General features: G+C 47.0%; 1 protein-coding gene across 2 annotated transcripts in view; it reads left to right on the plus strand.

The window, feature by feature from the left end:
• The window catches only part of GRM7 (glutamate metabotropic receptor 7), a 573,942-nt gene that overhangs the window by 382,281 nt on the left and 173,343 nt on the right, over positions 1-18,318 (plus strand). For both annotated transcript variants that reach the window (XM_054695057.1, XM_054695086.1), the window contains exon 6: positions 13,498-13,698. In XM_054695057.1, the coding sequence (XP_054551032.1) occupies positions 13,498-13,698 (201 nt within the window). The remainder of the gene's footprint in view (positions 1-13,497; positions 13,699-18,318) is intronic.

Consider the following 18,318-nt stretch of genomic DNA (forward strand, 5'->3'; position numbering starts at 1 on the left):
GCTTCCCTCCCCCTCAGTGTAGTCCCCATAGAGTTTCCTTCCCCAATGCAGCCGTGCACCATCACCTCAGTGCCTGCGCTGCTCCCTCCCTCCCTCCGATGCCTCTCCCCCTCCTGCCCTGCAGGATGTCTCTGGTTTATACTTGTCTGTTTTTGTTTGGTTGTGTATTGTAGGCAAATACTTAATTTTAAGTAAAAATGAGAAAAGCCCCAAGTCCACGAAGCTGTAAGAAGGCAGAGCTTCCTGGAAAACAAAACAAGCAGAATCTCAGGGACAGAGGACTGAGGAGGTCCTGGGCCTCCCAGTGTGGGCTGTGTCCTTCCTTGTGATGGTTCCTGGTGAGCTCACAGCTGAAGAATTGCTGCATTTTCTAGGCCAGGAGGAAGAAATTAGACCCAGAGCCCAAACCATAATAATCAAAGCAGTAAAACAGCCACTGCTTATTAGATACTTTCTTAAATGGCAGAGTCTCCTTCTGCCTAGGAGTAGCAGATAAGCACGCATTTAAATGAACAAAATCTTGAGTCCTTTGCAGGTCTTACATTTCGGATTTAAATTCTGAGTATCCTTTAAAAAGGAATGACAGTCTCTGATGGTACTGAGCGCTGGCTCTGTGCCAGCCACTAGCCAAGCACCTGGCAGGGACGGAAGTGACCCTTAAATTGGTATGTGTTTACACCCCCACTTGAGGAAAATGAAGCACCTTGTAGGTATTTTTGCCATCACAGCGAATCTCCAAGACGGCTGTTTGTGCTGGTTTGCAGGTGAGAGCTGAGGCCCTGGACATCAAGGGGACTCCCAGCCCCTGGGGGCAGAGGACAGGTGTCTTCTGAGGCCACCTCCTCCCATCATTCACTAAGAAGTGGTGGGGCCAGAGTCCCAACCTGAGTCTGGCTGATTCCAGAACCTTTTGTCCCCATGTGGTTCTTCCAAGCTGGCCTCTGTGGTGGACACACCTCACAACCGACAAGCCCCACACTCAGGTCCCAGCACCAAAAGCCTGTAACACATGAGAGAGGAAATGGGTGGCATGTGGCCAAGGCTCTGGGCGTGGGATGGCCAGCAGGAGCTCCGTGCTAGGCCTGAGACCCTTTTCCAGGAGGAGGGGGGCCAGGTCAAGGCAAAGCAGTTGTCCTTAGAAGAGGGATTTCATTTCTCGGGTGGAGAAAGATTGTAGTGTAGTTAACTCTGGCTTCTGTCCCTCGAAGACCCAACTTCCTTCCTTCTGGGAGAGCATATGTGACTGTTCATCTGTGTCCTGATTTTCACACCATTCTGTGTGTTTCTTCTGTGTTTCTTCATGAAAATGCTGAATTGCATCTCACTGACTCTGTCCTCGTTCACTCGTGGAAACGGATTTCCTGGTGCAGTCACTGGGCATGACCTTGGTCTTATTCACAGGGAACCTTAACATAGCGCTTTGTAGTCCTTGAGGAGCTCGCAGTCCAGCATGGGCAGAACCCTGCTGTATGCTCATGTACGCCATGAGCACTGTCTCTTTGCTGGTTTCCTTGATTCATTTTTTTAAAAGATTTTATTTATTTTTGCATCAAACTGAGATGCAGGGGGTGAGAGGACTCACCAGAGACAGAGTGGGGAGTAAAACAGTAAATCCACTAAAATGCCCTGCTAAGGGGAGCAGCGGGGAGATGGAAGAGGTCTGCAGCACCATGTGGGTTGCTCCCTGATGTGGCATCGAACTCAGGTCGTAGTGGTGACAGCCTGAGACTTAACCCTCAGGCCACCAGGGAGGCCCCTTCTTGCTTGATTTAAATGGTGTGAGTGCCCAGTGGTTAGCTGTGCCATCCCTTGCTGACTGTTTATTTATGTGGCCCCGAAGCTCGAAGGTGTATACTAAGTATGTTAAGAAATATTTTAAGACCTCTTCTTGCTTCCTTTGGATTACTCTCTGAGGATAAACTTCTAGAAGTCATTGAGTGCAGAAGTAAAGATTAGGAGTTTAGAAGCCAAATCCCATTCATCACTGCCGCACCCTGCCTGTCCTGTCGGTCATGGCCGTGACGCCTCACCCAAATGATGTCACTTCTCTCGGCCCTGATTCCTAACTAGTGACATGTCCATGACAACCATCACCTGGCAGTTTTGTGTTGTGTCTTAAGGAGAAGCACCGAGGGCTTGAATTACTGCACGTGAAGTGCTTAGTATGAGGCCTGCCACACGCGAGGCCTTTGATAAACAATAGTAAAATGCACATTACCTATTTTCATCATTACAGATGCAGAGTGTAAATATTTTTGGACAGCCCAACTGTATTGCCAAGTTGTTTTCTGAAAGGACTGCACTAATTTATTCAGCCACTGGCAACACCACGAAAATGCTACCTCTGTTTTGATTTGCGTTTCTTGGAAATCTCACAAGACTGAATCTTTTTTTCCATCTGTTTGGGTACTGATTTATCTTTTTTATGAGATGCACTTAGAGTCTTTAAATTGTTTTAATATCCCTTGTGTCATATGATCATCCCTACAACTCAGTGTGTTGGCAGAGCCACTCATATTTACAGTCGCTACTAAGGAGAAAGAGCAAAGTGAAGTTCGAGCGCTCCGGGAGGGGCTGGCCCAGAGTGCCTGGCTGGTGTCTACCAAGTGGGCATTTGAGCCAATGCACCTCACTTTCCTCTTGTAGTGATGATTCACAGAAGTGGCACCTCCTGGCATTAAAGGGTTAATGCTGGGGTGAGTGGATGGATGAATAGGCAAGGCCTAGCCTTTCCCTCTGCTGAGCTGGAGGCTTTAGGAGAATATGATTTAGACATCTTAGAAGCTGCTTCCTTTCGTTTATTTGGAAACCACTAAAGAGATCCTCTGTTGTAACGGACTTCTTGAAAGATGCTTTAAATGGCAAAGAATTCTACAGTTGAGAGCCTGCTGTCTTCTAAAGCAGACCTTCAAGGCTGCAGTCAAAAAAAGCATTTTAAAATAAATGCTAGAATTTGACCGTCTTTCAGGCAGGAGCCTGTGTTCTCTTGGCCTCTTGCGTTGCTCTAGCAGAGTTTGCGTAACCTGCAAGGCTGAGCTCCTGAGGTGCTTGGCGAGGGGGGCTGTTAGAACGGGCGCTAACAGTGTGTTGAGTGCAGCCCTGTGAAGCTGTCCGCAGCCTCTGCAGCGCGGGTTCGATTCCCGGCCAGCCAGGGAGAGTCCCACATGGCGCGTAGAGCTCTCCTGTTGTGCCCGCTGCTCCCCTCAGCAGTGTATTTCAGTCGTCTGCCTGTTCTGCTCCCCGCTCTGGCTCTGGTGAATTCTCTCACCCCCCCTCCCCCGGCACCTCTGGCCTGTACCCCAGCTTTTGTATAAAAATAAATAAATCTTTAAAAAAACAAAACGGGCACTAAGGGTCAGGAGGCACACAAGGTGAGTGAGTGTCATCAGCATCTGCCAGAGAAAGGCAAAGGAAAGGCCTGGTGAGGTTCTGCTACACATGGACCAATCCCGGAGACTGACAGTGTCCGCCGCGGGCCCGGAGAGGCAGGCCTGGCCATGACACCATGCTGCCAGCGTGTGGTTGGTTCGGTGGTCAGGCAACTTCTTTAAAAAGTCAGGGGTAGGAGACTGAGATAAGCAGCTCTTATTCCTAAGTGTTTTCCCAAGAGAAATAAGAACACAGGCCCGACACCAAAGCCTTGTCATTGAAGAGCAACCTTATTCGTAATTGCCACATGAGGGACAGTCGGCTGTCGGAGCGGGGGGAGCTTTTATTTCTGCATATCTGGGAAGCAGAGACATCGACAGTCTTTTCAAGGTGTGTTCCTATCACCAGTGGCCTCCTGGGGAGACACCGATGACCGGTCTGCAGAGAGGATGTGGTCCTCTGGCCCAGAGAGTGAAGGTCGCGTTTGCTTTGAGTTGGGGGTGTGCTCCCCGCTCTACCCTGGGAGGCCGTGTGCAGTGCGGGTGCTGTGCGATGCTTTAAATGTTACCTAGAATCTACCAGAGACGTCACCTGAGCCTTTTACAATGGATGTTCAGTCAGTTAATATACAAGATCTATTCAAATGGCATATTTGTTCTAGAGTGAACCATGCTAGTTTATCTTTTAAGAGTGTGTGTAAATTTTATTTAAGAAATTTAATTTATTGGCAAAAAGTTCCTAATGCTCCCTTATTATTTATTTAGTGTCTAGAGCGCTTTTTTATCCCTCCTTCTTTCCTGTATCTTCTTTCTTTCCTAGTGTGTCTAGAGATTTACCAGTTTTATTACTCTCATAAAAATACCTCTTTATTTTCTTTATTCATTCTCTCTCTCACTGAAATGCATCTCTTGTTTCCTCTCCTCAGCTAGGCATACCATGAGGTTCCTTTCTATTTAGACCCTCCGACTATACATTATATTTTTGAATGACCATAACTAAATGGTCAGAAGTGTCCGTGCTGGCGTCAAGTGTATGTTTTTGTTTAGTGTGACATTCACCTTGTCTTCAAAAAAGAGCTAACACTATTGCTGCCAGCTTTCTTTGAACAACTTAATTGAAACCAGGAAAAAGCACAGATGCCAAGTGCAGCCGCACAGGAGCCGAGTGTCAGGAGAAAGATGCTCCATGCAGGGTTTGGGCTGCCATCCCGCCGCCTCTTCTCCGTAACCACCCGGGCCGCGCGGCCGGCGGCTGTCGGGGAGGACGCGGACCTTCTGTCCTGCCCGCGCACAGCCGCCACCCCCATTACTCGTCTCCCTGGGGGACACCCGCACCGCGCTGGGACACCCTCGCGGCGGGACGCGTCCCCGGGCAACAGAGCGGGGAGACCTCGCCTGGCCTGGGGTCCGAGCGCACGTCTGTGGAGAGTCTATTAGGGCAGCCCGGCCCGCGCAGAGGTCGCGCGGGGTTGCGCCCCGCTTCCTGCTCTCCATAAGGACCCCGGGGCTGACTCTGGACTGTGGCCATGGAGCGCCTTCCCCTGCCCTAACTCCAGGGCTCGGAGCCAGAGGGGAGCCAGAGGGCCGGAGCGCGAGGCGCAGCCTCTCCAGCCACCGTGCGCAGCCATGCGTCAGGCCCGGGGCGCGCGAGGCCCGGGGCGCACCATCCTCTAGGCCCTGAGCTCTGCGCTTCAGCAGCCGCCTTTAGCAGCCCTGAGTGAGCGGAACACCGGGAAGGCCTTCGGGGGTTTGCCTGCGGCCACATGCGCTACTGGCCGGGCCTAGCAGCTGCGCCCTCGGGGCAGGAGCTTCCACCCTGCTGCCCCCGCCTACACAGCCACCTGGCCGCCCCCTCTGCGCTTCTCTCCCCCACCTCCTCTCTCCCCGCCCCGCCTCCTCTTCTCCTGGCATCTTCATGGGCATCACAGAACTTGCAGAGGAGGCCAGAAGCAGCGCGGGGGTAACGCGGCCCCGGCCCCAGGCCCGCGTCTCCACGGCGCATCTGACCGGGTTCCTTGCGCACACGGCTGCCTCTCACCCTGCCCCGTTTAGAGCCAGACGTTTAATTTCATCTTCACACACACGGGATGCACCCCTGGGAGGGGCGGCCGTGGAGACCGTGACATGCACGCAGACGCCTGAGGGTCAGCAGCTCCCGCGGGCCTCGAACCTCTTCTCCCTCGGCTCGTGGGAGTCTTTATCCCACTTGCTGTGATACGTCTCTTAAGTCTTGTTCTAAAATCCTGCCTCTTCATCGTTTTCACTTCTTGCTATGTGTTTGTTGGAGTGAACAGCTTATTGCTATTTTTGTAAGATTTCCCAAATTTGGGTTTTGCTCTTGACAGCTCTGCAATGTCGATTTGCACTTTGCTGTCTCCTGAATTTCCTGGAAATGAGTCTGTAGATACAGAAGCCTGACCGAGGTGAGCTCCCCTCCCTTGCACTCGCGTGATCTCGGAGAGGTGCTAGAACCTAGGTGCACCCCACCGCACCACACCCCACCCCACCCCACCCACCTCCACCTGGCCCCACACACCTGTCTGCTCACTGCTTTTGTCTTTACTTGTATTTACCTGGAATTTGAAAATGGAACAAGGAAGAAAGTGCAGCTTTAAGGGACAACTAAGTGTTTCTCTGCCAGGAAAATGCCTGGAAATGCGAGTTTGTGGCTCGAGCTTGTTAGAACTCTGTTTTGAGTCTATAAGTGCCAAGAGGACGTCAGTGATTCATCAGAAATGATCTCTCGGTTGGAGGAGCAGCTGGTCAGTCGTCTGGCATTTTTGCTCCATTTCCTCTGTTCCTGGGGCCACAGGACACTCGTTTTCCATTCAAGGCTATGTCTGGGCCCCGGCGGCGCTGGTGGTCAGGTGGTGGGTTTCCCCATTGCGGGATACACAAGGAAACCTTCAGGGAGGTGAGCAGGTGAAACGCTATGGCTAGCATGAGTTTGCAGATGATCTGCAGCTCTAAAGTTGAAAATAAAAAGAGTTAACAGGACAGATCCAGGTTTACTGCTTTTCCACGTGCAAATTTGGAAGGCGACAGGCAGCTGCATGGTGAGGGCCAGAGAGAGGCAGGGCCCTGGCCCGGGAAAAGGCTGATAACACCCACCCAGGGGAGGGAGCGCTCAGAGGAACCCTCCAGTGGGGCTCAGAGCTGCACCTGGCGAAGAGATTGCCCAGTCAGACCTGCTGCCCAGTCTCTGCCAGCCCATCCTTCCTTCCAGGGTTCCCGGCTTCACTGGCTTCTCCTCCTCCCCCCAACACAGAGGCACAACAATGCAACACGGGTTTCTGCTCAATCCACATCTTCAGAATTTCCTTCCACTTGTAATTCCTGCAGCTCACAGGTGAATGGGCTGTTACTTTGGGATTCTCTAGATGCAACCCCTGTGAACAATGGCCAGGAGCAAATGTCCATTAACACAGACCCTTATCTTACATTAACATTCATCTTTGAAGAAATGTGCACCCACAAGGGAGAAACGACCCAATAAATGGAGTTATTTCTTCTTAAATGATGGGAGGGGCCGCAGTAGCATCTTAACTGTGACATTATTCAGAAGCCTGAGACACCTTCTAGCTCCCCGGGGCATCTACCAGCTCTCCCTGCATCCTTATTACCAAAATTGCCAATTTTGACACAACTACAATACTCCACACCCCCATGACAACTCTGCATGTTCGTTAAGGTATTTATCATTGTAACATGGTCAAGCACTCATATTGACAAAGTCCATTATACAAAGGACTTCAGCATCGAGAAATATTTGAGGTTTTCCAGTCCATAAAATTAATCTGTGGAATGCAAATTTTGAAAGCACAAGCACACATCGCCACGGACAGGCCTTCCCAAGGCATGTCACTTCAATTCCTGTTTGAAAGTGAAATCAAATTCATTCATGTTCACTTGGAAACATCTGGTGGGTGCCGGGCCAAGGGTCACACATGCAGACCCTTCCTGGTGTGTGGCACAGAAGCTTCGATTTCTTTCTGCCCGTGCTCCACCCTAGTCTTTTCCCCATTGAAACCCTGGCCACGGAGACCAAAATCTGGCCCAGTTACAGCAGCTGTGTCAGCACCACATGGGAGAGCCACTCTCCGGGCACAGCCTTTTTGCAGAGCTGTTGTTTCACTGCTCAGACTTTGCAGCAAGCTCCCAACCAAGGCTTCAAGACTGAATTTTCTGGGGAGCAGAGTCAAGGAGATTGAGCTGGTCCCCAAGGAGCGATGTGGGGACAAGCTTTTATACGCCAAAGGGGAGGGGCTAGCTCTTTATGCAAATGAGCTCTTCAGTGAGCCCATTTCTGACTGGTGGAGCATTTGTTCCACCGATTTCAAACCCAGGTGGGTCTGGAGCTGTGATTTCTTCTTCTTGGCTGCAGACACTTTTGTGTGCCCCACACACACAGGTAGGGTGCCAGAACTTGCCTGACACCTCACCCCAACAACCTCCATGGTCTGTTTGGTTGTTACCCAGACAGCCCAGGTGGCTCCATACTTATTTTTTTATCAACAGGATTTTTTTATTACCAAATCCATTTATTTTTGCATTTCCTATGTGGTTGGCCTATGATTAGGAACTAAGGCATATTTTCTGGGCAAGGGAAACAGGGTTTTCAGGAGACACACCAGCACGATGGGCGTTAAGGAGTTTCTGTGTTGTGCTCCTATAGTGGGGGCAGCAGTGTATGCCCCAGAAGGTTTCAGGTGTGTGCATTTTTGAGATAAATGCTGGGTTCTTTGGGTAAAAATAACAATGGAGCAGAAAAACAGGAGACATTAAAAGGTAAGCTTCTTTGCATACTGGAGAGTAAAAGATAGGGCTTCAAAGTTCTGCTCATTTTATTCTAACCTCAGATTCTTTCCTGGGGACAATGATGAAAAGGATGGACTTCATCCAAAAAAGTAACACAACAACACCTCAGTTAATCAGAAAGAGTAGAGAAATTGTCCTATTGGCTGAGAAAGAATTGAAAATGCTTTCTCTTTCTATTTCAAACTATGCTGTTAAAAATATTTTTTAAGTGCCCTTTGTTTTTTTGTTGTTGTTGTTGTTGTTTTGAGGGGGCTAAACTCTTCATGTGAGTCCCTTTGGATGTTGTAAAACAGTGCATGAATAAGAATAGTAATATTCAAATAAAACTGGAAAATACTGAGCTTTGTTTACATACATAAACTATTTAACACATCACATGGAAGAAGCAAACAATGCATGGTGATTTCAGACTTGGCTGATTCACATCCCAGTTGTATTATTGTATGCTAGCATATTCTTATTCTCTTGTTTGTGTGCTGTGTCATTTTCTCAGGACCCCAAAATGCCAAGAGAGGTTCCAGGGCGTGTGTGTGTGCACACATGTGTGTGTGCACAAGTGTGTGTGCACGCTTTTGATACAACTGAGTACTTCTCCTTTTAAGAGCAATTCAATTTTCTCTGGAGTTCCTCAGTAAACTGTTAAGTTGTATTGGCTAAAATTCTCCCTCATGCCTATTCCTAAATCAGCCCACTTAGAAGTAATTGGATTGACTTCAAGAGATCAGGATTGACCCAGTGAAGCTCAGGAGAGGGCCTGAAGCCTCCCTGCTGAAGCCTCCCTGCTCTGGGGGCACTTCCTCTAGAGAGAAAGACTCAGGGGAGGAACTGTGTGTGTGTGTGTGTGTGTGTGTGTGTGTGTGTGTGTTTTCTAGGGCTTCAGGAGCAGATGAACACCAGAGCTTGGCAACAGTTGTACCTGCCACCCCTGGGGGAAAATAAAGGACAACTCGTTTTTTTAATGAACTTGTCATTTCACTTTTCTTGCTAGAAGGTTACACTTTCCAAGTGTTAGTAGCTGAGCCCAAAGGCAAAGTTAGCCCTCAAGTTTTCCCAGCAGCTGTAATATGCTAACATTGCTGGTGACCCTCCAAGAGAGGGATAAACCTGTAACATTTCACAAATCATAAAATAATCCACTCTTGAAAATAATTTTTCAAGGCATTTTTTTCCCCAGGATGAATGTCTTTATGAGTGCAGTTTAGAAACTATTGTACTGAATTATTAGCCTGAACCCATTGCAAAGTATGTATTTTATAATGGTCATAATGCCTTCAAGATCTCCATTTTCAAGTACTCTAAAAATAAGAGAAATTTGTGAAGTAGCAGGTTATAAAATTAATGTTAGAAAATGAATTGCCTTATAAAATACATCTAATAAAATGTTAATGGAAGAATCTAGTGTTGGGTTCACTGTAAAGTTCTTTCTGCTTTGCTCTATTTTTAAATTTTTTCAAGTTGAAAAATGATTAAAAGCCTCAACAACCAAAACCCAGCAGAAAGATATAAAGCCAAAAAAAACCCCACATTTGTAATAGTAAAACCTATGTAAGAAAAACCTTAAAACACAATTGATAGAAGCAAAAACACACTTGAGCAACTGGAAAAAAATCAGATAGGAAAACTCACCTTCATAAAGTCTTCAATTCTGGCTAAGTTTATTGAGAAATGTGACATAAACACCCCCAAAAGTATCATCAACTGGATTTCTCAATTAATAAAGTTCATTTGAGTAAAGAAACAAAAATAACCAGTCAATTTGGAAAAAAAAATTCTGGAGTGAAGGAAATAACCTTATCAGTTATTAAAATATGCTATAAAGCTCTAGTGTTGGTGCATGAATAGACAAACCAAACAATGGAATCATTTTGAAGTGCAAAATTATATTTAATTTCATATGGAAATTAACTATGTAATAAAGGTATCACTTCACATCAGTAACAAAAGGCGAGCTGGTTTATGTTGTGATAAAAGCACTATATGGAAAAATAGATAAAATACTGATTTGTTCCTCACACATACCAGAATATATCCCAGGTGGATCAAATACCTAACTTTAAGAAATAAAATTGCTCAAGTAGTAGAAGAAAACATAGATGGAATGATATTCTGCACTCTGAGAGGAGAACCATTTTTCTAAGCATGATTCAAACTCCAGAAGCAGCAGCCAAAAAATATAAATTGATAAAAATTCTTTTACAAAAATTATTTCATGAAGTGGATTTGGAAGCATCAGCACCTGTAGAAAGCAAAGGGGAAAAGACAAATTGGGAAACATTTGCAACTTAATCTCAAGAGTTACTCTTTCTAATTGATAAAGTTAATAATGGAGAAGCACATGTCCAACTTTTTCTAAAAATTGACTAGGGGGTTTCCCTGGTGGCACAAGGGGTTAAGACGCAAACACTGTGAAGTTTTCTGCAGCCTCTGTAGCACGGGTTCGATCCTGGCCGGCTAGCGAGAATCCCACATGGCGCAGCAGACCTCTCATGTCTCCCCGCTGCTCCCCTCAGCAGTGTGTTTCAGTTACTCTGCCTGTTCTGTTCCCCACTCTGTCTCTGGTGAGTCCTCTCACCCCCCACACCTTGGCCTGTACCCCAGTTCTTGTATGCATAAATAAATCTTTCAAATAAAAATAAAAATTGACTAGAGTATAACATTTGCAGAAAAAGAAATACAATGACCCTTAACCATATGCCTCCCTTATAAGTAAAAAAAAAAAATGTAAATAAAAAACTCAGCGGCGGTTCCCACTTTGAGCATACATCGTGGGCCAGGCGAACAGGCTCATCATTGGCAGGTGGGAGAACAGACAGGCGCCACCACTAGGGGGGTGTGCCGGGATCAAGCCAACCTACCTATGGTTGGACCCTCTAACAAAGCAACCCACTTCTCAATTCATGTCACCAAAATACTCAAGACAAAAATGGCAAAACCATACCTTTTCGATGTTTGTTAGATCTGATGGCTAACAAATGACTCTGACCTGAACGTGCACGGCATCAAGCAAGTGAGCCATCACGATGATGTTATTAAGAATCAGGACTTTGTTCTTGAAAGGAGGTAGAATTAGGAGGTAAGAGGGTGGAGGTTAAGTACAGATCCTACAGTGTGAGTTTGAATTGGATGTAGCAGTATGAATCCGTGATGAATTTTATCTTTTTCAAATACAGATCCTACTCTTCACTCCAAGAAAAGGCACGGTCGGGACCCCCAGCAGGAAACTGTAGGCTTCGCTGGAATTTAAATGAGATACGTAAAATAGGAAGCATCTGCTGTAGGAGATGGCAGGGTGTACTTTGGAGAGGGAAAAAAATGCAATTTCAAGTCAGTTTGGGAAGTTCTAGATTTCTTTCTTGGAGATTATAACATTACGTGTTCTCAGAAACTCTCTCAATAAAGAAATCTAAAACTGTCTGCCCCTGGGACTCTCAGGACCCCTGTTTGGGGAAGGGTTGGGGACTGTAGAATTCCCGTTGTTTCTTCACACAAATGTGCCAAGAAAACAATTTGTACAATGTTGCTGTGAATGTGACATGCAGTCTGTGGATCATCCGTGCAGAAGGACAAGAGGTCTAAAGACAGTGCTGCCTTTAATACACGGCTGCTCAGAATCTACTAGCACCTACACTGCCGCATTCTGTGCTGCAGATAAAAGACAGAAGTGAAAAAATAAGAGAGTGCATGAAAATATAGAGCCATGGCTAATTTTATAATATGGATTTTAAATATTTTATGAAAGTCTTAGAGTGTGATTGAGGGGCTTCGTGTCAGGCTACCGTTGAATTGGGAGCTTCATGGAGAGAGAATTAAGCTTCGATGGCTGGAAGCAAGAAGGGAGAACCTTCCTGGCTAGAGAAAGAATGTCAGTAAAGATAGCTTAATATGCAAGTCTGTGCCATATTCAGGGGGAATTAGTTCTGTCAGGAACAGATAATGCAGGGCAAGGGAGGGCGAGGCCCGTGGGCTCCTGGGCAGAGGGAGGGTGCGGGCCTGTGGTCTGCCAAGCCTGCACTGTCATCTTTGCTCTACCTGTAAGTAACCTTGGGAAGGTGATTCAGTCTCTGGAAGGCTCAGCTTTCTCCTCTCTATAATGAGGATAAATACTATTTGCCTCACAAAGTGAGGATGGAATAAAAATAAAGTAGGCAAAGCTTCCAACATGGTGGCGGACACTTCATCACTGTCAGCTCTGGTTGCTGTTGGGCAGATGGGGGCAAAATGATGAACACCCTCAGTCGTCAGGGAGAGGGATTCGGGTTTTATGGGGTTGGCACGGGGAGCCATCGAAGTGTTCTGAGCACGGGGTGGGGGAAGCCATTAGCCCCCTAGCTTGGAAAGATGAAGGTGAAAGCAAGAATAGATAGCAGGAGACAGCCAGCCCGCAGCCGCGGGGCGACGAGAGGGACCTCACAGCACGCTGGCAGAGTGGCTGCAGCTGATGGGTGTTTTAGAGGCCGAGTCTCTAGAGCTTAGATACGTGCACGTGAGCATCAGGAAAGAGGAAGGAAGAATAAAAAAATGACTCCAGGGTTTCCCTTGACACCTGCGTTTCTGGTAATAGCAACAATTGAGAGGAGCCACCCAGGAGGTGGAGAAGGCCGGGAGAAGGTAACCAGGCTGGCATGGAATTTAGCTTGTTATTTATCATGGGCCTTTTGAACCTTTGGTCCTTTCTAGAGTGAGCATGCTTTGAATGCTTGACCGTGCTCCCAGCCTCTAATCTCAGTGATCCCTCCATTCTGCGATACCGCTCTGGGTTCTTATAAAAGCTGTCACTGTGTTCTCCGAATGTGCTGCTTCAAAAGTTTGTCTAGGCCATTGGAAAGGTTAGTGTAATATTTTCCAAAGTCAAATGCCAAGCACTATCAAACCAGCCTAACAAGGAGTCAAACGCGGGTGAGTGGCCTGTGCAATGAGACTTCTCAAAACAGAGTTTTGGCTTTTTTTTTTTTTTAAGATTTATGTATTTATGCATACAAGAGCTGGGGTGCAGGCTAGAGGTGCAGGGGGTGAGAGGATCACTAGAGACAGAGTGGGGAGCAGAACAGGCAGATCCACTGAAATACACTGTGAGGGGAGCAGCAGGTGAGACAGGAGAGGTCTGCTGCGCCGTGTGTGCTGCACCTGCCCGGGGATGGAACTCGGGCTGCAGTGGCTTCCCATAGCTTCATAGTGCTGAGACTTAACCCCTTGCACCTCCAAGGAGGCCCCAAACAGTGTGTTCTTCTTTAAGCAGAGTTGAAAGTAACTGCTCATGTGGACGTTCTACTCAACTCCAATCTTTGTGTGTATTTCTTGTTTTAATGTGCAGGACAGGAGAGAATTGGGAAAGATTCCAACTATGAGCAGGAGGGTAAAGTTCAGTTCGTGATCGATGCGGTCTACGCAATGGCTCACGCCCTTCACCACATGAACAAGGACCTCTGTGCTGACTACCGAGGCGTCTGTCCAGAGATGGAGCAGGCCGGGGGCAAGAAGTTGCTGAAGTACATCCGCAATGTCAACTTCAACGGTGAGTCTCCAACGTAAATAGCCACGCTTTTTGGAGCCCCGCATGCTGGTGGGCTGTGTCCTGTGAGGTCCATGCTTGGATTGCTAAATCCTCTTGCGTATGTGTCAACATCTGTCTGATTGTATAATTTCAAGTGATTGAATCGATATTTAAGTGAGCACGTGGTGAGTGAATGAAGGACCAACTGAATGAACAAACAGATATTTGGGGGTTATGGTTTGCCCCCTTTTCATAAAATAGAGAAGGTTTTGCACAAATCTAAATTCATGCTGGGTGGACACAAGTCAGAAATAAAAAGGGGACGAAGAAAGGAAGGGACAGGTGCTCTAGGTACCCAAGCTAATTGAGGTAATTATTGTTGCCTTCCACACCAGCCATACCTCACATTAAAAAAATAATTATCTCAGGGCATTAAACTCAGTTAGAAATTAAATGGTTACATAAAAAAGAGATGGGTGGGGACAAAGGTAAAGCAGGCAGAAGGCCTGAAGGAATAACACCACTTCTCTGCTAATGCCTGTTATCATTTTAGGAAAGTCTTTATGCCTAAAACATCTTCATCTTCACGCTACACACACCAACAACTAAATATATAATTATAATAAATCTGTATGTGGGTTCTATTAACCGGGGTTCTCTAGAGAAACAGAACAGACAGGTTACCTGTAGAGATGTGTGAGGAGTGTAGATCCATGAGGAAGTTTATTTTGGAGTTGGCTCACAGTTTCGGAGGCTGGAAGGTCTCCACAGTCTGCCATCTCTACGCTGGAGAAGCAGCAAAGCGGTATGTCAGTCAGTCCTCGGCCTCGGAATCAGAGGGCTGGGCATGTGAGCTCCCCTCTGTGTCTGAGCTGAGAACTGGAAGCAGTTGTCTCTGACGGAGGAAGATGGATGTCTCAGCTGAAGCAGGAGAGTGCATTCACCCTTTCTCTGCCATTGGGTTCTCTCAGGCCCTCAAGGGACTGGCTGGTGCCTCCCCAACTTGGGAGAAACATCTGCTTTCTCCCAAGATTCAAATGCAGATGTATTCCAGAAACACCCTCACAGACACACCCGGACATGATGTTTACCAGCTCTCTGAGCATCTCGTGGAACAGTCTAGTTGACTCATAAAATTGGCCATCACATGGAATCACACAAATTCAGTGCAGACAGTAATAAATAAACACAACTACTGCAAATAAGTAATAGATCCACACTGAAGAGACAGAAGGAGAAAAAACTGAATGGAAGTAATTCTGGAAAACAGTATTTGACTACATGCTTTTAGAATAAAAACAAAAATAACTATGCACAGGTATTCTATAACAAGGAATAAATTTGTGTTTGTTCTCAATTAATAAGACGTTTTGTTTATGGACATAAGAGTACTGATAGAATAGCTAGGTGTATTGTGGGTGATGAGAGCCAAGTTTCTCACTGATAGAAAAATAAATTACTCTTGGCCCTTGAAGTACTCTGGGCTTGGGGGCACTGATCTCTGTGTCATCAAAATCTGCTTATACCTTTGGACTCCCTGAAAACTTCCCTATAGTCATCCCTTGTATCCCCAGGGATTGGTTTCAGGAACCCCTGCTGATACCAAAATCCAAGGATGCTCAATTCCTTTGCAGTTTCTATCCATATCTGCAGGTTCTGCATCCTTGAATCTAGTCAACTGATACCCCAAGCCAGTTTTTCTACCTACAATAGAAAACACCTGCATATAAGTCAGCCGGTTCAGTTCAAACCCATGTTGTTCAAGAGTCAACTAGGAACTAGTACTAGGAACTAGTAACGATGAGAGAAAGCTAAAATAAAAATGTTGGGTTGGTTTAAAATAGAGGGTGGCACCATGAACTCATGGCTTTTAATATACAGACACCTGGCAGGTGTAGAAGGAGCTTGTGTAGTTGGGCACATGTGCACACACCTCCCCTGCTTAGCTCTATCCAATGAGAGCCTGGAAGCAGCGACACCTGGGTGGAGATGGTGATATCTAGCACTGCTCTTACTTGTGTAAGAACCAGGGCTCCCTAGAGAAAGTGCTGATTCCAGAGCCAGATCGGGGAACGTGTAGGATGAGCTGGAAACATCACACGGTACCAAAAAGTAAGCAATTGCTCAAGACGGCCCTGTCAAATGGGCATGGCACCAACTTTAGGGACATCTCTCTGGCCCATCTGGGACACAAGTGGATTCACTTCGTAGAACAAAATCCATCCTGGTACAAATGCATGGTTCAGTTGAATAAATAACTCAGAAGCAGCAGCGTGATTGAATAATGGAAGGATGGAAGAACAAGCCACTGTTTTGCCAAGACCTCAGAAATATTTGTTTCAGGCAGGACTCGGAGATGGAGGCTGAAATTCTTAGGCTAAGTATGATAAGAAACAAGTTATTTGCATGGTCTCAAAGTATCTTCCATCAAGAAAATATTAGTAGCAAAGGGGAAACAGTCGCTCTGTGGAGAAGACCAGAGCCAGCTCCAAGGCTAACACCCCTGGTAATGAGACTTGTCAACCTCATGAGCCTCTTGAGAAGACACCTGAGAAGCTTCCAGACCATGGCTGAGATTTAGTAGCCAAACACATAACCTCATTCTGATCATAAAGAGACATAAGACAAGTCCATATGGAAGGGCATTTTGCAAAATAACTGGCTAGTTCTATTCAAAAGCATTCAGGTCATGAAAAAGACAGATGGAGAAGCTATTACGGACTGGGAAAAACTAGGGAGACCTTACTATTAAACACAGTGTGGGCTCCGTGATTGACCCTGCACAGGAAGGAGACATTAATGGGACTACAGAGGAGTTTTAATAAAACTCTGACACTAACTAGCATCATATCAATATTAATCATCTGACTTAGGTAATTATATTATAGCTAAACAATCTTCTGGTTTCTCTGCTTGCAAATAACAATCCACTTAACCCCACCGTATTGTATCAATCTTCCAGAAATCACCTAGTATTTGAATCAGTAGGATCAGCGATCTCTTAGTTAAGATGGAGGGAAAAACAACTATATAAAACCAGGAAGGAGCTCGACTACAAGCTATCTTCTTTCATGGTTTCTTCTCTCCCAGGATCTACTAGAATATGTGACGCATTTTCCCAGAACCAAACACACACAGAATTGATCATCGATCAAACACTAAATGACACATGCCGGGTCAGTTTCTGGCTTTTGTTTTCCCGCCCATGGAGACAGGTGACGGTTCTTACATGAGGGATAAAGAATTCACCTTGAGGATGCCCTTGGAGAGTCTCCCCTGATCCTCATTCAGAGAATGCCCAGAGACTCTTCATCAAGAAGGTCTTGCCCGCCGATAGGTCACTGTGTCTGAGTTCTGGCAGGAGACAGAGCTTGTGTTTATCCAGAGATTCCTGCGTACCCGAAACTGTGCCACGCACCAGGCGTGCTGGCTTATTTAATATTCAGAACACCCCCCTGGCTTCAATACTATTGTTTTCCCTTTTTTAGTTATTTATGCATATTAGAACTGGCGTGTAGGGCAGAGGTGTGGGGGGTGAGAGGACTCATCAGAGACAGGGTGGGGAGCAGAACAGGTGGATCCACTGAGATCCACTGCTGAGGGGAGCAGCGGGGAGCCAGGAGAGGTCTGCTGCACTGTGTGGATTCGCTCCCTGGCAGGAGCAGGCGGGAAGGGAAGATCAAACTCAGGCCATAGTAGCTGACCCTAGCTTGATAGCGCTGAGACTCAACCCCTGCGCCGCCAGAGAAGCTCTGTTTTCCTTTTTTTAAAAGATGAGGAATCTGATTTTCAAGGGGAGTGAAGAATCAGACAACCAAGTCGCGTAGCCAGGCAGTGATGCTGTGTGCTGGGTCCTCCGTGCTCCCCAGAGGCCAGGCCGGGCAGCTGTGCTCGCCTCCCGGGGTGCAGGTTGGGAGGTGGGGGCGACCGGCAGGCCAGCTGTTGCTCTTTGCCTTGCTCGCAGCCCTGCACTGTGGCCACCAGCATCTCCTACTCTTGGATGCATTTTCTGCTTCTGGGCACGGGCACGCTCCTGCTGGGGCGCAGTGACACAACCCATGTTGGGGGGCCTTGACATGTTCTCAAAGAGGGAACCTTACTGGACTCAGCGAGTGGGCGCCTTGCCAACTGAAGTGACCAGAGGGGAGAGGAGCTTTTTACTCATTCTCTATCCCAATTTTTAGGCAAAGAAATCAGTCCCTAGAAAGGAGTAAATATTTGCCCACGCCCTCTCAGCGAGCAGACGGCGGAAGTCAAGTCTCTTTGCTGGTCGACTGTGAGCAACTCAGCCTTTCTTTTGCATATTTCAGGAGGATTTTGCTTCTTTTCTTTGTCTCAATACACTTAATTATACTCTTCTGTTACTTGAGTGCAAAATTTTCTACACCCCTGGGAGTTTTGTTCCAGACCAGTAGTGCGCAATTTAGGAGCTCTGACTCCACATTTTCCAAAGCATCAATTTAGGGAACGATAATAGAATGCCCCGAAAGCACCGCCGCCACCTCGCCAAGACGCAGCCTCCCCGGAGGCCCTGGGAGAAAAGGCGGTCGTCCTGCCTCCATCACGTCCCAGCCATTTTCCCCTGCAAGAGTGCATCGTGCCGTGACTGAGCCCGCGTGTGTCTTTGTTCTCTCCGTGGCA

The sequence above is a fragment of the Talpa occidentalis genome, unplaced genomic scaffold, assembly GCF_014898055.3.
Source record: "Talpa occidentalis isolate TD23 unplaced genomic scaffold, MPIMG_talOcc4v2.1 talOcc4.10, whole genome shotgun sequence".
NCBI classification, from domain to species: Eukaryota; Metazoa; Chordata; class Mammalia; order Eulipotyphla; family Talpidae; genus Talpa; species Talpa occidentalis.